Source organism: Talpa occidentalis, unplaced genomic scaffold (genome assembly GCF_014898055.3).
Source record: "Talpa occidentalis isolate TD23 unplaced genomic scaffold, MPIMG_talOcc4v2.1 talOcc4.10, whole genome shotgun sequence".
In the NCBI taxonomy this organism is placed as follows: Eukaryota; Metazoa; Chordata; class Mammalia; order Eulipotyphla; family Talpidae; genus Talpa; species Talpa occidentalis.
In genome coordinates, this window is record NW_023600993.1 from 33,471,645 (window position 1) to 33,494,333 (window position 22,689).

Here is a 22,689-nt window from a genome sequence, read left to right on the forward strand (position 1 = left end):
ATATGAGAGATGACCTACTTTAAGGAAACATCTGCTACTCAAGGTCAGTCAATAACTATGTGGAAATTAGACTGCAGAACTCCCAGATCTTCCAATTTCCAAGGAAAAGTTAGAAACCTGTATCTCCTTGGCGAAACTCCAACATTTAAAGTTGGCAATAGATTTGAAAGAAACAAAAAAACAACCCGAGCAAAAACAGCATATATACAGGGCTTAATCTCCCCTATTGATCAGTGTGTCACTCTAATGTTATATCCACAACACTAGAAATTTTTATTAAAACTCATGACATAGAAAAAAAAATTTTCAGTATAAATTCCAAAGGTGTATTTAAAATGGTAGTCACAGAAACTTACCACCCAACTCATATGCAGATAGAGGGGCTGCACCATTAATTTGCTTACCTCCAAGAGAAGAAGGGTCTCCTGTTCAGTCCATTCTCTTCCAGCACTAGCACCTTTACTCTAAAGAAAACAAAATCAGAAATTATTCACTCAATCCTAAAGGCTGAATATGGAGTTCAGCAGGAGTGCTTCTAAATTCAGGAGTCTGATTTAATGCAACTCACCAAAGTCAGTGCCTAGATAACAAATAAAATTCTTCAAAATCTAAATGTCCAACACAAAGTCTGGATTATTTCAAAGATTTCTTGCTGTCAAGGACTCCTGGGCTATTTATGAATATAATTTCTATTATTCTGATAGTCAAAAATACCTTTTGAAGCTGAAAGTATTTTAATGCATACCATGAATCAGCAATAATATTATAAACATAATACAAATAATTTTGTATGACTTGAAGGCATTTACTTTCTACAAGAACGAAAGACAAACTGTACCACATATGAAACACTGGGGCAGATTCTTGATACTAAACGCAACATTCATATTATCTGATTTATATCATTTCGTGATTGAAATAAATTTCAAGTGATTCTCTAACCTCCAAACCATTGTTTCCAGGAGTATTCCTTAAAACTTACAATACCTGTAAGCATGGAGGTATAAAAAAACCAAGTTTTCATTACATAAAAATTTACCTATTCATATTTCTTCTTATAGACCCTGATCCTCATAAATTTGCAGGGAACTGGATGTATGCTATATCTGACATTATTCTTTTTCAGTAGATGTTACCAATATAAAATACATAACTTACATATTATGTCTCTTCTGAAAACTCTACTTTGGGAGATTACACTTAATAAATGAAGAGAAAAATTTCATAATCCAAGATTTCCTGTGTCAATAGTTTTTCAATTCACTTGACTCAACATTTTTACTAAATTGTGCAGGTAATCTATTTCATCATGACAAAACTTTTACATTTTGTTGTTCTTAAGGGACTTGTCAATTTCATGAGCGTGTGAAATATATTACCTTCAAATTGTTAATATATGCAGAATGCGTTGTGATAAACTCTCATATTTCTGATAAGTAATTTGTCTTTTTTTCTTCATCAGTCTGGCTAGTGGCTTATCAAATTTAATCTTTTCAAATAGTTGCTTCTTGAATTCATTAATTTTCTCTGTTTTGGTTTTTGTGTTCAGCAAATCACATTATTTTACATGTATGAATCACAACCATATGGTTTAATTTTTTTTTAATTTTTTTTTAGAGGCATGTTTTATTTATTTGTTTGTTTGTTTGTTTGTTTGTTTATACATGCACTGGGTACAGTCAGAAGCGCGGGAGGGTGAGAGAATTCACCAGAGCCAGAGCGGGGAGCAGAGCAGGCAGAAGGACCGAAGTACACTGCTGAGGGGAGCAGCGGGCAGCAGGAGAGGTCTGCGCGCCATGTGGGACCCTCCTCCGGTGGCTGGGGAGCAGCTGGGGATTGAACCGGCGCCGCAGAGGCCGCAGGTAGCTTTGCAACCCAGCGCTCAACTGCCGTGCCACTGGGGAGGCCCGATATATGGTTTAATTTCAAACCTTTAAAGTTTATTGAGATTCATTTTATGGCTCAGAATTGGATATATTTTGGTGAGTGAATGTTAAAACAATGTGCTTCCTACTATTCTGCAGTCTTCTACAAACACTGAATAGGTCAGGATGGTTGATGGTGTTCTATATCTTCTATATTCTTACTGACTTTCTACTTGTTCTATCAATTACTGAAAAAGAATTATCGAAATCTTCAACTATAATTATGCCTGTCTACTACTTCTCTTTTCCACCAGTTTTTGATTTATGTTTATTGAAACTTTCTAATTAGGTGATTAGGATGATTATGGCCTCTTGATTAATTAACTTCTCTATTTTAAAATGCCTGTTTAATTCTTATAAAATAACTTGTCCACTTTTGTCAATATTAAAATAGTTTTTCTGGCATTTTCTTGGTTAATGTATATGTCTTTTTCCATTCTTTCACTTTAGGCCTGTGTCTTTATATTTAATAAAATGGGTATTTTTTTTCTTTTCTTAAAGTTATTCAACTTCTCTCTCTTTTTTTTAAAGATTTATTTACTTATTTATACAACCACTGGGTACAGTCAAAAGTGCGGGAGGGTGAGAGCCAGAGTGGGGAGCAGAACAGGCAGAACGATGAAGTACACTGATGAGGGGAGCAGCAGGCGCAGCAGGAGAGGTCTGCGTGCCATGTGGGACCCTTGCCGGTGGCCGGGGATCTAACCGGCACTGCAGAGGCTGCGGGCAGCTTCGCAGCTCAGTGCTCAACCGCTGCACCACCGGGGAGGCCCTAAAATGGGCATTTTACAATGTGCTAGCGCTAACTTCTCCACCTTTTGGATCTCTACAAAGGTCTTCATTGCACTTTTTTTTTTTAAATTTTATTTTATTTATTTATGCATATAAGAGCTGGGGTGTAAGCCAGAGGTATGGGGGGTGAGAGAATTCACCAGAGACAGAGTGGGGAGCAGAACACGCAGATCCACTGAAATACACTGCTGAGGGAAGTAGTGGGGAAGACAGAAGAGGTCTGCGCCATGTGGGTTAGCTCCCTGGCTGGGGATCGAACTTGTGCTGATGTGGCTGTTGATAGCTTGATAGTGCTGAGACTTAACCCCTTGTGCCACCAGGGAGGCCCTGCACTTTTAATTTTTAAAGGTTTTTTCCTACTGCACATAAATTCCAGTGCAACATTTTTCTTCCTGAATTTTAGAATGTTATTACATTGTCCTCTGGTTTCTATCATTTTGTTGAACTATCAGACATCAGTTTTATTATTTTTCCTTTGAACTTAATGTGTCCTTCCCCAAATCGACTTCCAGCCTCTCTTCAGCTACTTTTAAGGTAGTTTTTTGTTTGTTTGTTTGTTTTAATTTATTTATACAAGAACCGGGGTAGAGGCCAGATGTGCGGGAGGGTGAGATGATTTACCAGAGACAGAGCGAGGAACAGAACAGGCAGACTGACGAAATACACTGCTGAGGGGAGCAGTGGGCAAGACAGGAGAGGTCTGCCACGCCATGTGGGACCCTCGCTGGCCGGCCGGGATTGAACCGGTGCTGCAGTGGCTACAGACAGCTTCACAGCACGGCGTTCAACCGCCTGCGCCACCAGGGGAAGCCCTACTTTTAAGGTAGTTTTAAAGAGTTTAGGTATCATGTATCTGGTTGTGATTTTTTTCTGTATCCAAATTTGGATGTGTTCTCTTATTTTTAAGTTTGTATATTTTTATTAATTTTTAGCCATCACATATTCAAATATCATTTCTACACCATTCTTGTTCTTCTTTAGATCTCTAACAATAATCACAAGTTCTTTTCATTGAATCTCTATATTCTCTCTTCCAAATTTTTTTTCCTCTTAATGCTTCAGTTTCAATGTATCTACTAACCTGCCTTCTGCTGTTAAACTTATCCAATGAATTAATTTCACGTATATATTTAAAGCATATAATATTCATTTGGTTCTTTTTACATATATTCCAATAATCTGTTGAAACTTGCTATTTTTTCCCATTATTTGCTTCTAACATATCATTGTTATATTTAAACACGTCTTCTAACCACACAGGAAATAAAAGGTAAGATAAATACTGGCTGTTTTCTACAATGCCATCATATTAAAGCAGAAAGCTCACCACTTTATATTAAAAAAAGTAAATTAAATTTCTTGTGGAAAATGGTGCTTTTTAAAAGAAGGACTAAATCTAGCACACTGCTAGATTGTAGTCCATGCATATCTAGAAAAAATGATTCTTACCTTTGCTAAGGTTTTCTTGGAATAAATATCAGTACGGAGACCAAAGTTCTGTAAATCAATTGGTTTTTCTTTGTTCTTCTCAGGAAAATTTAACATCTGCTGAGCAGCAGGGACCTATCAGTCAGAAAAATTAAAAGTGGCTGTTTTAACCACAACAAAGTCAAGGGGACAGAAAGTTTTAAAGAATTGCTTAATATTTACTTAAACCACTCTTGGTAGAGATGCAACCAAAACAAAACCCACACCTCCAAACTACACGTCTAGAAAGATTTCAACACATAAAGAAATATTTTTCTGCCTCTTTTATTTTTTTTAAAGATTTATTTATTTATGCATACAAGAGCTGGGGTATAGGCCAGAGTATGCAGGGGGTTAGAGGAGCCACCAGAGAAAGTGGGGAACAGAACAGGCAGATTGACTGAAATACACTGCTGAGAGGAGCAGCGGGCAAGACAGGAGAGGTCTGTCTCGCAATGTGGGTTTCTCCCTGGCTGGCTGGGAGATCGAACTTGTGCTGCAGAGACTATGGATTGTCTTATAGTGCGGTGCTTAATCCCCTGAGCCACCAGGGAGGCCCTTTCTGCCTCTTTTAATTCATAGAAAGAATAGACAATTTTCCCTTTCTACAATCTTCCCTTTCACAATGGCCAGCAATTTATAGCTTAGTCATATTAATCCAACTTAATGCAATATATAATCAATTTGAGACAATAATCTTTTCATGAATATATGTACAGATGTCCACTTTACAGATACTAGAAAACGGAAGACATTTCTGTAGAATCTGCTTGTCTTTGATGGCAGAAGTGATAATGGGAGTTAAGTATGAAAGGAAATCTAGAACATAATAGAATAAGGCATAGGGTCTTGGTATTAATGGGAGAGTGTTATCCTAAATAATAAATAAAGTTGATATTTCGACAATATGGGATTGAAATATAAGTATCCATGTGAAATTTTATCCCCCTGTCCGTGGCTTCTGCATTCATAAATTCAACCTAGTTGCTTGAATCCCCACAAGAACCCATGGATATGGAGAGCCAAACCATAAGAAACTTGAGCATCTGTGGATTTGGTACAGTTGTATTTGGGGGACAGGGAAGGGAGGGCGTTCAGGGGGCAAGTGATTTGATTGGAGGCCCTAATACCAATCCCCATGAATAATAAAGATGTCGATAGTTAAGTTTTTGGAAGTCAAGAGTTATGCACGGATTGTCAACAGGGTCAGCATCTATAACCCCACACTGTTCAAGGATCAACTGTATTCTTAGAGAAACATTTATAATAGATAAAACAAAGAAAAAGTATAAGCTAAGAAATAGCACTATATTACATGACAATAACTGTTGAATATGAATGCTCTGAGTGGTTGTCTACTACCATCCAGACCTAAAAAAAAAGGCAGCATTACTTCACCTGAGGTGATCGAAGATGTAGAGGCACAAGTCCAGAAGGGGTATCAGCTAACACATTGAAATGAGGAGTAGGAGGAGGTCCCATTGCCATGGGACGACTTTCTGGATCCACTTGGTAATTAACAAGACCCCACTGCTCTAAAAAGGCATGAACCCTGAAGAATAAAAGCTCTAAGTTAAAATCTAGAAATTGTATCCCATCTCCTCAACAATCATCATCTCATGTTATTAAAAAACAAAGTATGTTCTCTGTATACAGACTATGAATCATCACAAAGTAATTGACAGATCTGGTTTATTATATGAGGAATAATTTCCCTAAAATAAAAATAAAATTGACAAGACAGTACCCTCAAAAGCTAGGATAAAATCTATTAGTCTCAATTACAGAATTGATTGAACAAATGCTGAGGTCCATGGCAAAATAACTTATAAACTAACTTCAAGGAGATCCTTTTTTTTTTTTAACAAAAGCAGACTAAGGCACAGAATTTATCCACTACCCACTTCAATTCACTATACCCTACCCCTGGGTCATTTATCTGACTATGAAATAAAAAATGGAAATTGTGAAATCTTAAAAAGAGAAAATGCTCAGGTACTTACAAAATCCAATGCCTAAATCAGACAAAATGTAGATATTTTATTAATCGTCCCCCCCCTTAAAAATTCAGTTTAAAAAAAAAATCCAGTTTAATCATATTAGACAGAAATGTATCAGTAGCCTCCTGCAATGTAGCATCTAAGATGTCACAAATTTTACCTCATCACAGCACATACATCTCCAGTCAAGTTTCTCCGACAAGCTGTGCTGGTTAAATATTCTTGGGGGTTTAGGCGGTATGTGTCAATCATAAAATTCCGATATGCCAAGTATCTAAAAAGCAAGGGCGAGATTCATAAAGTGGATACACATCCTTTCAGAAACAAGTCACAGGGTCTAAAATATTCTGTTCCTCATAACCAAACATAACAAAGTTAAGACAACAATCCAACAAACAGTAATACTGTATTAACTCAGGGAAATCCCTAATATGCAAAACATTTGTTTATCTAAAATAGTTATCTGATGAAATTATATAATCTTTGTCACAGAGATTAAGTGGATAAATCCATAGTTGCCTGCAGTATTTGTAAACAAACAAGTTGCTTAGGCTATCTCCTTACTTACTAGCATTGACTGTGTACCAGGAATAGTTTTTAGAAGTTTCCATGCAGAAACTCAAGCTTAACTAACTCTCTAGAAGATAGGGTTAATTATTGTCCCATTTACAGAAGAGAAAATGGAAGCACAAAATGATTAAAGAATTTGTTAGACCACAAGACTGGTTGAATGGTGGAGCTAAAATCCATCAGTGGGAGGGTTTTAGAATCCATGTTCTTAAACCTTGTTGCATCATGTTTCCATAACATTTTCCTAAAACAGTGGATTCGGTTCAGACAATGACTATATATCTTCTGGCTGGCAGTTTTTCAGATACTACCTATACAACATGTAGAACCCATGAGAATAAACTCAAAGGAAAGACAAGAACATACCAAAAAAAGCAGAAAAACTAAAACTCTTGATTCATAGCATGGTCCACAATGCACTCAAACATTTGTGCCACAAAATACTTAAAATAAGTATTAAAAGAATACAGGGACCTAGCAAAAATTTTTGCCAAAAACATCTGGCAGCTTGACTAGAAAAGATACATCATTCAAAAAAACTACTGTATAAGCATAGATGGATAAAAAAAGACAGGAAGGTGAGTTCTTCCAATGCAAAATCTTAACAAAGCTTTATGTAATAAGATTAACTCATATACAGCTACATCATATTTGTCTTTCTTTTAATTAATAATCATTAATCAGGAAAATAAGGTAAACACTGCAACTTCCCCCTTGTTAATGCGTGAACAAAGAAGGTGGGAATTATTAGGGTGAAACCTGACTCTCACTTAGTGAGTACATATTACCAAAATCAATTTTAAGCTTTGAGACATGGTAGCTATATGTTTCAAGGTAGAGGAAGAAAAAAAATTGAAACAATTTCCTTCCAAGTAAGGAATGTTGCACAGCTGAGATGTGAACACTGTTCTAAAGGGAGTATTTGAAAACTTCACATACTAGCAAAAAGGAATTCAAAGGTATGTTTTAAGAACAGCCTGTTATACATACATACTCAAGCAATTTTTTAAAACACTGGTCTCATTTAATTAACAGGGGCCTCCCTGGTGTGCAAGGGGTTAAGCACCAGCACTATGAAGCAATTCGCAGGTATTACAGCATGAGTTTGACTCCCAGCCAGGGAGGTGAACCACATGGTGCAGCAGACCTCTCCTGTCTTGCCTGCTGCTCCCCTCAGCAGTGTGTTTCAGTCAACCCAGCTATTCTGCTCCCCACTCTCTCTGGTGAATCCTCTCACCCCTTCCCCCCTGCACCTCTGGCCTACACCCCAACTCTTATATGCATAAATAAATAAATCTTATTTAAATAAAAGTTATATTAACAGTGTAAGGATAACATGTTTACATTTCACTCACATTTCTGGAGTCTTGGATTTGTTTTTTCCATTGAAAAACTCAGGAAGGGCTCGCCGTTCAATCACATGAATACTTAAAAAGGAAAAAAAAAGGTTTCAAAGTCCTCTTTGAATGAAATACTAAAATTTGAGCTAATTTTGTTTAATTTTCACAGTACAACCATTAAATCCAAAAATATGACTGCCCGCAAAACTTACCTGATTTGTATAAGTTCCTATGAATTAATAGCATATTTTATATACCCAAAAAAGCTTTCCCTTTTCACCCCCAATAATTACTTTTTCATTCCTATAACCAAACAAAAAGTACTAAAAACAGATGAAAAGCTATACAATTTATCATGTTCTCATCAAAAGATGACTAAAAATGAAGAGCAATGACACAGTACCAATCTTTAGACATTGGATTATAAAAATCAAAACAGTTGGCCTGCAACAAACTGGTAAACAAAAGACCAACCAAAAGACAATGAAACTGACAAAAATCATCCATGAAAGCTTTTGTTCAGACCTCAGAAACTTTGTGGTAAACTGAAACTTCAAAACATTTCAGTGATTTATACTGCTTTTAAAAATGACCATAGACCCAATTTTTAACATTTAGATAAAAGCACTGACAATTATACAAAATAGTATAGGTCACAATCCCTCTAAAATAATCAAGTCTAATACACAATATAAATGAGACCACTATATATCTAGCATAAGGTTTCCCACAGTAATACTAGTCAATATTTTCCCTGATGACACACTTTTAGTTTATTAGTGGCTTTCTAAAGATGCAATATATACTGAAATTACCTGGGAAAAAACAAATAAGTAGTTAGTGAATGTAACTAAAAGCATGCTCATTCAAACAATGTAAACTGAATCTGTATTGCAAACTACTATAAACACTATTAGTTACCTCAAAACTTTTAGAAATATAATTTCTAGGATGAACTAGTGCTATACATATATTATATAGGTATAATAACTTTCCAAGTTTTACTGTAAAAATAGTTGTACGCTATTAACTATATAGCTCTAATATATCTTTTACTGTTCTGTTACAAGCTGGGAAGAGCTCTTAAAATTTTTTTTCTGGAGGCCTGCCTGGTGGTATAAGGGGTTAAGCGTTAGCACTATGAAGCAATCTGCAGCCACTGCAGCACAAGTTCGATTCCTGGCCAGGGAGCTAACCCACATGGCATAGCAGACCTCTCCTGTCTCACTCGCTGCTCCCCTCAGCAGTGTTTATCAGTGGATCTGCCTGATCTGCTCCTCACTCTGTCTCTGCTGAATCCTCTCATCCTCCTGCACCTCTGGCCTATAACCCAGTTCTTTTATGCATGAATAAATAAATCTTTAAAAAAAAAAAAATTCTGCCAAGAACAAGATTCATGATGCTTTGTCATAAGAATTTCTTCTTTTTTCCCCCCAAGATTTATTTTACTTTTTTATGCACACAAGAGCTGGTGTATAGGCCAGATGTGCGGGGAGGTGAGAGGATTCACCAGAGACAGAGTGGGGAGCACAACAGGTGGACTGACTGAAATATACCGCTGAGGGGAGCAGAGGGTAAGACAGGAGAGGTCTGCTGTGCCATATAGGCTAGCTCCCTCGCCAGGGATCGAACTCCTGCAGTGGCTGCATACAGCTTCATAGTGCTGAGACTTAGCCCTTGAGCCACCAGGGAGGCCACTATCAACATCTAAGTTTGAAGTAATGGCAGCTATGTCCTTAATTTCTGAAAATGAGTCAAGTAGAGGAAGAGTGGGTATCCAGAATCAGTAAACCTGAGTTCTTCCAATCATAAACTCTGCAACTTTAGAATACTTCAACTGAAGGATAAAATAGGAATATTAGTAATACTTCCAACCTTCACTACCTAACAGCACGTTTAATGACCTGCAAAGGTTATCCTGCAAATGAAAGCATTTTTGTAACCTATAAAAACTAAAAATTATAGGGCCTCCCCTGGTGGCGCAGCGGTTGAACGCTGTACTGCGAGGCTGCCCACAGTCTCTGCAGTGCAGGTTCGTTCCCCCGCCACCGGCAAGGGTCCCACCAAAAAAAAAAAAAAAAAATCTAAAAAATTATATGCTGTTATGACTTTTCCTATTTTTAATTTTAGAGGAAAAGAGTGCTAATTTCTTGTATCCTTTTAAGCTTATTCACCTAGTGAGTTTTGAAACAACAAACTCATTATTTTGGAAGAAAAATACCAGTTAACAAAAATAAAGAAAATGTTTTTAAAAAGCAACTTAATATTTACTATTTAGCATGTAGTGATACATTAATTACCAATTATTTACTGAAAAGAAAAATGAGGACAGGACAAGAAAAGAACAATGAGATGAAAGGACAAATTAAATGCATCAACATAATTTTATTTCAAAGCAAACACAAAAATCTGACTTTAAAGACTGAACCTTAAAAATGTAATTACAAATAATGAGACTGAAAAACTTCTAAATTTCAACAATTTAACACAATAATCAGCATAATAAAGACTGATTGTAAAAGAAGAAATACTTTTTTCAGTTTCTATTTATTGAAAAGATTTAAGAACAGCATTCAGAGTGGTTTTAAAGGTATGAATGCACAAAGTTCCATATCAGAACTAGAACTTGTGGTTTTAGACAATGAGGTTTGGCTCAATTATATCTTATTCCACATCAATTAGGTTCAAGCTAATACAATTTTACCTCAAGTTACAACATGATCTAATTTACGTCCCTAAGTTGTTTTAAAAAGCAGATTCCGGGGCCTCCCCGGTGGCTCAGCGGTTGAGTGCTGGGTTGCGAAGCTGCCCACAGCCTCTGTAGCGCCGGTTCAATCCCCGGCTGCCAAGCAAGGTCCCACATGGCGCACAGACCTCTCCTGCTGCCCGCTGCTCCCCTCAGCAGTGTACTTTGTCAGTCTGCCTGTTCGGCTCCCTGCTCTGGCTCTGGTGAATTCTCTCACCCTCCCGCACTTCTGACTCTACCCAGTGCAAAAAAAAAAAAAAAGCAGATCCAAAGGAAAAAAAAATAAAATCACTGTCCATCTTCCTTCATCCAGTGTGACAGTGACTATTAATGTGTGGAATTCAGCAGAGCAACACAATATGATTTCTAGGAAACTTTCCCTCCTCCTAAGTACCATGTTCACAGATGTGAAGGGCTCACTCACCAGTTATAGTCAAACCATGATGCATAGCTAGGAATAATAATGTGATTGGTTTGCTCTGTCACATTATCTTCACCAGGGTCAATCGACCGGCTCTGATCACCTTTGCTAGGATCTTCATCTTCCTAAAGGGAAGTCATCAGAGAAAGAACAACAAATTACAGATACACATGTAACAGCTTTTAAACTTCTGATATATTAGGTCAGAGAAAATGAAGCAAGTTGATTCAATTTCAAGGACTAGGTAAACAAATTTCAAGTAAAAACAGTCTTCATAATTTTTAAGTTGTCTTCACATATCAATGACACAGCAGGTCTTATTCCTTCCTTTTAAAGTGGAAGGAATCAACTCACAGGAGGTAAATGTCTTCTAATAAAATAGCAAATTAACTGAAAAAAGGTTGTTTTCACACTCAAGAATTGACTACTGCCTAAAAATTGTTCTATAATATCTTGCTTCTTGTGCAGCTTTACCTTACCTTAGGTTCCCAACTCTAAATTACTAGTTCTCAAGTTATTTATAGGGAAGTGATTTGGGGACACTAATAAGGCACCATGACAAAGATTATCCCAAACCAAAGATGAATGCTGAGTATCTGCTAATGATTATATGAGCATTATTTCATTTACTATTCACAAAAATAACAGTAAGTACTGTTATCAAGACTTTTATCAAGGATACTATACTAAGAGGAAACAATTTTTTAATTTTCCTGTTTTCTAATTTTGTAAAGTTTAGTCTATGAACTTCATCTGTGATATTAACTATATTCAATCTTAAAAACTTTTTTCTACTAGAAATCATTCAAATTTTGAATTGTTTTTTTTTTTTTTTTTTTTTTTAAAGATTTATTTATTTATTTATACAAGCACTGGGTACAGTCAGAAGCACGGGAGGGTGAGAGAATTCACCAGAGCCAGAGCGGGGAGCAGAGCAGGCAGAAGGACCGAAGTACACTGCCGAGGGGAGCAGCGCGCGGCAGGAGAGGTCTGCGCGCCATGTGGGACCCTCCTCCGGTGGCCGGGGAGCAGCTGGGGATCGAACCGGCGCCACAGAGGCCGCGGGCAGCTTCGCAACCCAGCGCTCAACCGCTGCGCCACCGGGGAGGCCCTGAATTGTTTTTTTAATAATGGTTCCAGGGCCTCCCCAGTGGCGCAGTGGTTGAGCGCTGGGTTGCAAAGCTGCCTGCAGCCTCTGCAGCACCGGTTCGATCCCCGGCTGCTCCCCGGCCACCAGAGGAGGGTCCCGCATGGTGCGCAGACCTCTCCTGCCGCCCGCTGCTCCCCTCAACAGTGTACTTCGGTTCTTCTGCCTGCTCTGCTCCCCGCTCTGGCTCTGGTGAATTCTCCCACCCTCCCGCGCTTCTGACTGCACCCAGTGCTTGTATGTATGTATGTATGTATGTATGTATGTATGTATGTATGTATGTATGAATGAATGAATAAATAAATAAATAAAGGCTCCAACTTTAATTCCACCAAAATTTCTGTGTTATATTGAGGTGAGGATCTATAATGTTCCTGCTAAGAAACAGTAGTTTACTTAAGATCAATAAATACAAAAACATTTTAATGTATGACAGCATCAAGGAAACTCTGGTTGTAACTTAAGTTGGTATTTAAACAAATGTGTTAATTCTGATGACAATGGTGGAGAAATTTTATTTATCAAATCAGGGAAATTAACAAAAAAAATGCTCAGAGTTACTGTGTGTTTTTGAGGGGCAGGTTTTACAAGCTGAATTAGAACTCAAAAATTTTTCTTTATTCAGTAAAACCAAGGACAGGCTACATTGCTATTAATGAAGACTGACAGTCTATGGGTAAATTATCTCAATGATGACACTGTGGGGCTGGGTGTTAGAATTAACTATATCTAGTATTCTTTAGTTTAAGTTATGTAACAGACATGTCTATGGTTTTACACAAGTGGCATTAAAAAAAAACCAACCCTTACAGGTTAAGTTCTTTGGCTTTCTATTTTGTTCTCTTTGACTACCACACAACAGTATTTATTCTGAATGATAAATCTTTTTACAAATGAATACTTATTAATGATTATAAATAGCTTTTAACTAAAGAAGTCTGGTTTTAAAATCACAACAAACAATTTAATTGAGTGATGTGGAAGCATCACATGTAGAAGAGTTTCTTGAAATACTTTTCCTGGAAATACTGTCATGAATATGTTCATTTCTTGAATATATAAAAAAAAGTCTATTTTTGGAATTTTTTGACTCAGTGCAAAAAACAATTATCCATTTTCAGCAAATTAAGGATGCTATTTCCAGGAAATCAGTCATTAGTGAGCTAATTAGTAACCATCAAATATGACACTGAAATAAAGAACCATTTATTAAAAAGTAAGTAAAAATCTGTCTAAAATCCAATACCTTATATCAGTGTGATTACTGATATATCTCTACAGTAGAACTGATGACACAGTAAACAGCTGGCTGTAAACCTCAACAAAGCTCAACAATATGATCAAAGCCTTCATCAGCTATGCATGGGAGGCAGTGATAGAGAAACCAATAGAAATGGGAGTGAGAAAAACAGGGTAAGGCAGGGCTACTGCTAATCTACACTTTTAGATAACATCTGTGATACTGTGATAAGTTCTGATTATTACTTTACAGCCAGGGGAGTAATGAAACTAGGAGTTACAGCCTACAAGTAAGGGACAGTAATTGGAAAGATGGAAGTTTCCTTTTGGTAAAATTTGGGGATTAAGACAAATTATTTTGGTGGTGTTAAAAAAGAAATTAAAATCAGAAGGAAGTCAAGACAGAATATTTCTAAGAACACTTCCAGTTGAGTGTTTCTACTCAGTAGACAGGACTAAAATCAGAAGGAAGTCAAGACAGAATATTTCTAAGAACACTTCCAGTTGAGTGTTTCTACTCAGTAGATATGACCCTTAGTGAGCTGCTCCTCACCAAGTCTAATTAAATGATTACCTTTCCTCCTGTTGTGACAGTTTCTTCATCTTGCTCATCTGCAAAATCAAAACATATAACGTATTTCAGAAGCAGATAAATACTATTTGAATTACTTGGAACCTTTAAGGTTTAAATAATTACTACTAGGCAGAAAAGAAATGGAGCATTATTAAACCAAATTCAACTCAAGTAATTCAGAAAATTAGAATTAGACATAGAAGCACAGAGGTGAGCAGAAATTCACAGCATAAATAAGTTTTCTAAGAAAGGGAAATTTATTATTAATTACTGTTTGGACTACTATCTTAGTCATGATCTTGCCTAACAGGTAAGGGATTTGACTAGGAGGACAACTCTTACCTTCTGAGGTTTGGTGAAACAAAGTAATGACATTATGGTTCCAGAGGAAATGACAAATGAGAAGTAAAGAAAAAAGTAATAATCAATCCCTACAGTCAAAATACTAGTAAGAATATTAATACATTCTAAGGATCAGGGACCTACATGAGGACCTTGAATAATGAACAGGAGTAGGGGCCTCCCCAGATGGCGCAGTGGTTGAGCACTGGGCTGCAAAGCTGCCCGCAGCCTCTGCAGCACCGGTTCGATCCCTGGCTGCCGGTGAGGGTCCCACATGGCGCACCCACTGCTCCCCTCAGCAGTGTGTTTTGTCAGTCTGCCTGTTATGTTCCCTGCTCTGTCTCTGGTGGACTCTCTCACCCTTCCATGCTTCTGACTGTACCCAGTACTTGTATAAATATATAAATCTTAAAAAAAAAAAAAAAGAACAGGAGTAAACCCATAGTAGTAACATATAACTAAGCAGTTGTCTTCTATAATGAGAAATAAGAAGTGCCAGTGTAGAAAGTATAAGAGGTTATGGCACAATAATTATATTACTAAGTTCCTGTAATATTTTTTATAATTATGACTACTGGCAACGACTAAAATTCAAAGAGAACACAGGGAAGCCATTTTCCATTAATTAATTCATTCAACAAAATTTTTCAAGAATCTGTGATTTGAAATGTACTAAGTAAGTTAAGAACAGGGAATCTATAGCCCATAGACTAAATCTGGTCTACAGCCTATTTTTGCATGAAATCTGGCATTATGCATGGAATCTGAGAATTTGTCAGTCGTTCCCAGTTAACAGTTAACTTGTAAGAAGGGTGGTTCACTGTGCCTAGACTAAGCAAAAAACATGATCTCTGAGGAACTTTTGGCTTTATTTCTAGGAGCCTAGAATTTTGTTATGGGCTTGAGGGGACCCAACATGATCAGGTCCCCCCAATAAAACCACAGGGCGGGCTTAAAGGGCAGAAATACTGCATATACATTCCTTTATTTTTGTTGCTAGGCAAAGAATCTATTCTGTATGACACTTCATGTGTTAAGAAAAAAATGAGGAAGCCATCACCCAAATTTTGTGTCATTTTTCTTTGCAATCTCTCTGCTTATGCTTCCAATGTTAGTTGTAATAAATGGTAGCCATGAGTACAGCTTACAGCTACATGCTGAATCCCATGAGTCCTTTTAGAGAATTTCCAATCTGGGGATCACTACTTTATCTGTAGTGATGAGTGGATTTTATATTTTTTAATGGCTCACAAGAAAATCAATAGAAAACTGTATTGTGACACATAAAAATTAACTGAAATTTATATTTCACCATGCATAAATAAAAGTTTTGTCGAAGTTATGACTATCTGTCCACATATTATCTATGGATGCATTTGCATTACAATGTCAAAAATGAGTAGCTTTGAGAGGGACTATATGGCCCACAAGCCCGAAATGTTATCTGGTCCTTTTCAAAAAGTTTGCCTACTCCCTAATTCAGAGGATGTAAAGAAAATAATTTAATGGATAAGGAATTAGCATTGAAATATTCAGCTTAATTTTATAAAGGATCTACTAAGTGTTAGCCATTTGTCCAAATGCTAACAACATAATGATCAAGAATAGATCCCTGTCTTTATGGAGTTTACATTCTAGTTAGCAGTGGCAGGGGAATAGGAAGAGAAAATTAATACTAAAAAAGATATTCGATATTGAAACCTGCCATACAGAGAATAAAGACAAAGCAATATATTTAAGACAGGTAATGGGGAGCTGGATCCTTCATTGCGAAGAGAAAACATGAAAATTCTAAAAATATGAAATTTAAGGTAAAACAGTAGAAAAGGACTAAGGAAACATTACACGGAGAGGATCAAAACATCTCAGGCAGAGATGGACCTGACAACGTCCCCCAAAAATGAAAGCCTGCTGTCACCACAGATACAGGCTAAGAAATGAGCAAATCATAATAGCAGAGTACAATGATAAAAAGTATTGTCACTAAAGTTACAAAGACCTGGACCTGAAACTGTGCTTTGCCACTTAATAGATGTATGCTTGGAATGTTACTGAATCCCTCCAGATCTCTATCGCCTCATCAACAAACAGGGCTAATGTGGTTTAATGGTGAAATGCAAACAAGTGTAGCAGGATGCCTGATAGTCATGCAATATAGAAATGGATACTGTCACCTGAATTACAAGTTACAGAGGAACACCTGCTAACTGGAATAGAAGATTTTGTGTGTGGTTAATGATGGTACTACTATAGGAGTCATCTAGCTGTACAAAGGGACTATTTTTTCCTAAGAAATAATTAACAGAAAGCAACCCTGCTAAAGCTGTCAAAAATGAAAAGTTTATTTGGATTACAGTCAAGCAAATATTAAACTTCTCACTAAATGGTGATTGCCACTTAATGATCTCTCTGGTCAATATATACTTTTCAAGTTTACTTTAACAGATTTCTGCCCCCAAGGAATCTTGGTACCCAATGGAAATAAATATCTATTAGATAATACAGAAGACGAGAGACACACTTCTTACTGATTCCTAATGTAATACTTAACGAATGTTCTCTTCCTCCTAAATGTGGGCAAATGCATTTTCACCTCAATTCCTGGATCTTTCAGAAATTTCATGAAAGAAATGAAGACTGGGCTTGTTTAGCTAGGTGGCACATAAGGCAGGAAATGGGCCAGTTTGAAACATAAACAGCTATCCTAGGCATGATTCAAATTATAGCTTATACTGAAAGTCTGATTTTTTTTTTCCCCCCCTCCTCTAACCTTCTCCCGAAAGTCTGATTCCTACATAATACATGGAAAGGCTGTCCTCCCCGGAATGAAAGGCCAGACCAACAGTTTCAAATTCTATAGATCCTAACTGTTCAGTTGTGACCAGCAACATCATTATCCATAATCCTCATGATTTGGAACTTAGGCTGTTCACAAATACACAGGGAAATCTCATATTTAGCACTAAAATATTTTAATCCAGCTGGCAATCCTATCTCTTCCCCAAAATTGGCTTCAATTTCATTCCTTTGATAAAGTCTATTACAAAAATACTCTTGGAAGTTATCTCACTGATAAAGGACACCAGGTTTATTCCTTTTCAGAATATATAGTCAAAAAATATGAAATATTCTGTTTAAAAACTGTCCCAGAGAAGAATAAGAAGTGTTAGCATTCATTTTTCCTCCCAGTTTGCTCAGAATATCAAATAAAAAAACCACTTATAGTTTTTACTTTATTGGTTTTTGATTTGGCGAATATGTGTCAGTTGTAAATAGGCAATATTAACTTGCTGAGAATGTAAACTATTAACAGCAATTCAAGAACTATATTCTATTACCAATGTTTAAAACAATTAAGATAGACCAATATATTGACAGGATCTCTTTTCTTAATTGATTTTACTGACCTAATATCACCTTTCTACAAATTGTCAACAAGACAATTTTCTGACTTCACTTTCAACATAATGAAGAATGGAATCATTCAATGATGTTCAATGACAGGCATTACGCCAGAAGGAACAGGATGTATTTAATGAAATGACGTAGAAATAGTTTCCCAAATACCAAAGTATATCTACCATCAAGAATCACTAAAGGGGGCCTCCCCGGTGGCGCAGCGGTTGAGCGCTGGGTTGTGAAGCTGCTCGCAGCCTCTGCAGCGCCGGTTCGATCCCCGGCTGCTCCCCGGCCACCAGAGGAGGGTCCCACATGGCGCGCAGACCTCTCCTGCCGCCCGCTGCTCCCCTCAGCAGTGTACTTCGGCCCTTCTGCCTGCTCTGCTCCCCGCTCTGGCTCTGGTGAATTCTCTCACCCTCCCGCGCTTCTGACTGTACCCAGTGCATGTATAAACAAACAAACAAACAAACAAACAAATAAATAAAAATACATGCCTCTTTAAAAAAAAAAAAAAAAAAGAATCACTAACGGATGCCTCCTTGGTGGCGCAAGGGGTTAAGTCTCAGCACTATGAAGCTATCCACAGCCACTGTAGCACGAGTTCGATCCCCGGCCAGGGAGCTACCCACATGGCGCAGTAGACCTCTCCTGACTTGCCCGCTGCTCCCCTCACAAGTGTACCTCAGTAGATCTGCCTGTTTTCTGGGATCCACCATTCTGTCTCTGGTGAATCCCCTCACCATGCATCACTGTCCCCCCGGCCCCCGCCCCAGCAGCCCGTACCTCTGGCCTACACCCTAGTTATTATATAGTTATAATACCCTAGATATGCACAAATACATAAATCTTTAAAAAAAGGAACCATTGCAATATATTAAAACATATAAGAAATAGTTAATTAGAAGGTAGAGAAAATGAAATCATATTTTCTACATGAGATCTTGAAAACACCATCCATTTATACCTCTCAGGAACAGAATGTGTAAAACAACCATGGTTTGTAAGAATTGAAGCTAGTGCCACCAACTCTTTTCTTTTTCATACTCATCTGTTACCCTCCCAGCACATCAAAAACATATCCTACTGCAAAATGTACCACACAACTTGAACATATAATGACAGAATGATGTGGTTCTCATGTTAGACTCTTTCCAGTAGGCCTACACAGTAAGCTTATGTTTTCATCAACTTATATATGTTGTGAAACAAATCATTTCAGAGATTATAAAGTGTTTTGACTACAAGTAGTTCTTTAAAATGCAAATAACTAATTTAGGTATACTGTCACTTTTGTGAGTTTGCAGGAAAACTGTAAAGAATGGACAATAGGAAATTAAACTTCCTAACAGGTACCAAACCCAACAACAATGGTACTAATAAGGCAGCTGCAGTTATCTGTGCTGGAACACAGAGTAACAAGAAAGTATCATCTCTAAGTAAAGAAGAATTATCAGAAATCAAGAATCAAGCAGAATCAAGAGAGAAAACAACACAGAACTACAAAGATTTAATGGTTTTACCTAGATCTGCTACAGTTCCTCCTTTAACAGGTGTATTTTCACTATCTTTCTTTGGGTTTACTAGAAAGAAAAAAAAAAATCATGTTTAGGGGGGGAAGTTCTAATTGCTTTTTAATAGAAAAAAATAGATGATTTAAAAAATACTAGAATCTCACTCTAACTCCATCATTGTTCAGTACTCACCTTCATGTTAAAACTGCCAAGTCCAACTGAGAAAAATTAACAAAGGTAACAGACTATACATTGCAAGAAGTTGCCTAAACACCAGTATTTTTTTCATCAAAAAAGTAAATACAGAAATACATGGAACAAAACATGGGGGGAAAAAAACTTTCCATTCCTTTTCCTAGCATTTTTATTATGTTTTCTGTGCATTTCTAGAGTCATGTTTGTGCCACTCATTCAGAAAGATAAAGTGAGGGAGAACTGATGCCATAAACACACCTTTGTGACTTCAAAACATATCCTGGGGATTTTTATGTTATTTCATACTATTTATCGCTTTTATTTATTCATACTATTTATCTCTTAGCACTATACTTTTCTCATATGACAGTGTGTCTATATGATCTTTCCATGTCAGGATTTTAAGTTACATCTTTTTTCATTTTTAATAGATTGACTGAATCCATGAGTGAATCATTAGCTAATTAGTCCTAAATAGAGGGAAACTTAGTTTATTTACAATTTTCACTATTCTATAACATGCTTTCACATTTATCGTCATGTGTGCATGTAATTAAGATGGGCTCAAGTTAAAACTGCTACTGGATGTATATATTTTTAAGTATTAACAGATACAGTCAGATTGTGTTAAATGGTTTCACCCATTTATACTTTAACTAGTAGCATTTGGGATTATTCACTTACTCAAAATATGTGTGGGTTGGGAATAATCTATGTTCTAAGGTTTGAAAATTTGATGAACAATAAAGGATACTTTAATAATTTATGTATCCTTGGTAAACTGAAGCTGAAAATCCTTTCATTCATTACCCCTATATTTTTAATAAAATTACCAGTACATAATATTTTTGAGTTTTAAGAATATTTATGTAGGGCCTCCCTGGTGGCGCAGGCAGTTGAGTGCCACACTGTGAAGCTGTCTACAGCCTCTGAAGAGCGGATTCGATCCCAGCTGGCCAGTGAGAATTCCACATGGCAAAGCAGACCTCTCCTATCTCGCCTGCTGCTCCCCTCAGCAGTGTATTTCATCCATCTGCCTGTTCTGTTTCCCGCTCTGTCTCTGGTGAATCCTCTCACCCTCCCACACACTTGGCCTGTACCCCAGTTCTTGTATAAATAAATCAATCTTTAAAAAAAAAAAAAGAATATTTATGTATACTTAGGGTTCTAATTCTTCGTTAAATGAACAATGAACATTTTCTCCAAGACCAGTATTTATTTAAAATATGTGTATTGGGCCTCCCTGGTGGCGCAAGGGGTTAAGACACAACCTATGAGGCTATCCGCAGCCACTGCGGCAGGAGTTTGATCCCTGGCCAGGGAGTTACTCACATGGCACAGCAGAACTCTCCTGACTCGCCCGCTGCTTCCCTCAGCAGTGTATTTCAGTCAGTCTGCCTGTTCGGTTCCCCACTCTGTCTCTGGTGAATCCTCTCACCCCCCTGCATCTCTGTCCTATGCCCCAGCTCTTATATGCATAAGTAAATAATCTTAAATAAAAAAATCTTAAAAAAAAAAAAGAATTATAAGTGCTTAAGAAGCAGTTTGACCCTTTACCATTAAATTCACATTGCCAAATTCACAATAAATATATATAAAAAAAAGGAACTCTATTTGAATTGGCCATTAAAGTCCACTAATGAATTCAGTCATTACTGTGTCTAAATCATGTATGAGTTATTATAGTGCTACAGTTTATGTTAACTAGTAGAATTACCACCAACTTCACAGCTTTCATTTAAAATAAATCTTGGGAATACTTTTGTGGATTTTCTCTTCCACATGACCTTAAAAATACATTTGTGTGGTCTGTATTGCCCAATTTAATATAATATGCTATATTCAGAAAAACACATTAGAAATTACAGTAATTCTTACTAAATTCGTCACTATTTAAATTTTTCAATAGAATAGACTGTTTAAAAACAAGAACACCACAAAAATGTTTTGAGGATTGTAACACATGTAGAAGAGGCATGTATTTATCACAACTAGATAATGATGATTCTAAATAGTTTTGATACCACTATAGAAATAGCTAAAAAGCAAATGGAGAATAATAAAATCCATTGAGACAAAGTAGAACAGTGGTTGCCAGGGTATGGGAGATGGGCTAAATAAATAAAAATCTTTTAATACACCCAGAAAATGTGATTCTAAATCTACTGTATATCCTTAAATATCTGTGCCTCAAGTACATGAAATAACTTATGAAAAAAGGGAAAAATACACAAACCCACAATCTTAGCTCTTCCCAAAACTGACTCAAACAGGTTAAACTGTACTTACAAAAGTACTCATTCATATGTATTCTGTTGAGATTAACCACTATTAATTTTAAACCATTATTAAATATAGCAAACTTCTTGATCAGGTTTTCTGAATAGACAAGGAGCAAAAGTACACTAAAATAACAGTGTAAGAGAAAATTTCATAAACATTAACCCTAAAAGGGGAAATCTATTCATCTTTGAAAGGTGAGAACTGGGAATTCAAAGCAAAGAATGACTCACTCTGTGGCATAACTAAGAATGCTTAAATCATGTCAGATGCTCTCATAATCTGGGTAGGAAAATACAAACCATTTTTTGGAAGCACAACTTCCTCTATGTTGGGTACAGGTGTTGGGTCTTCCATGTCCTTGGTAAGATCTTCTTGTTCATCTTCCTCTTTCTGACTTCTGCGCTTCCCATATAGACTAGCTTGCCTAAAATATAAATAACACTGATTATACTATGACAAACTATTTCAGAGGCTTTAATCTCATTGTTAAAAATCCATTCTCAGAATCACTTTAAAAGACAAACAGCAGGGTCTCTGTGGTGGCGCAGCGGTTGAGCCCTGGGTTGCAAAGCTGCCTGCAGCCTCTGCAGCGCCGGTTCGATCCCCGGCCGCCGGGCGAGGGACCTCTTCTGCCGCCTGCTGTTCCACTCAGCAGTGTACTTCGCCGGTCTGCCTGTTCTGTTCCCTGTTCTGGCTCCGGTGAATTCTCTCACCCTCCCGCGCTTCTGACTCTACCCA

At 37.0% G+C, this 22,689-nt stretch overlaps 1 protein-coding gene across 4 annotated transcripts in view; it reads right to left on the reverse strand.

Annotated features, from left to right (window-relative positions):
- SMARCC1 (SWI/SNF related, matrix associated, actin dependent regulator of chromatin subfamily c member 1) overlaps nucleotides 1-22,689 on the reverse strand; it is a 129,934-nt gene that overhangs the window by 64,296 nt on the left and 42,949 nt on the right. For all 4 annotated transcript variants that reach the window (XM_037528321.1, XM_037528338.2, XM_037528347.1 and 1 more), the window contains exons 9-17: nucleotides 22,251-22,375; nucleotides 19,483-19,542; nucleotides 14,222-14,259; nucleotides 11,265-11,386; nucleotides 8,110-8,181; nucleotides 6,345-6,458; nucleotides 5,583-5,736; nucleotides 4,167-4,280; nucleotides 405-464 (exon numbers count right to left, since the gene is read on the reverse strand). In XM_037528321.1, coding sequence (XP_037384218.1) covers nucleotides 405-464; nucleotides 4,167-4,280; nucleotides 5,583-5,736; nucleotides 6,345-6,458; nucleotides 8,110-8,181; nucleotides 11,265-11,386; nucleotides 14,222-14,259; nucleotides 19,483-19,542; nucleotides 22,251-22,375 — 859 coding nt within the window. The remainder of the gene's footprint in view (nucleotides 1-404; nucleotides 465-4,166; nucleotides 4,281-5,582; nucleotides 5,737-6,344; nucleotides 6,459-8,109; nucleotides 8,182-11,264; nucleotides 11,387-14,221; nucleotides 14,260-19,482; nucleotides 19,543-22,250; nucleotides 22,376-22,689) is intronic.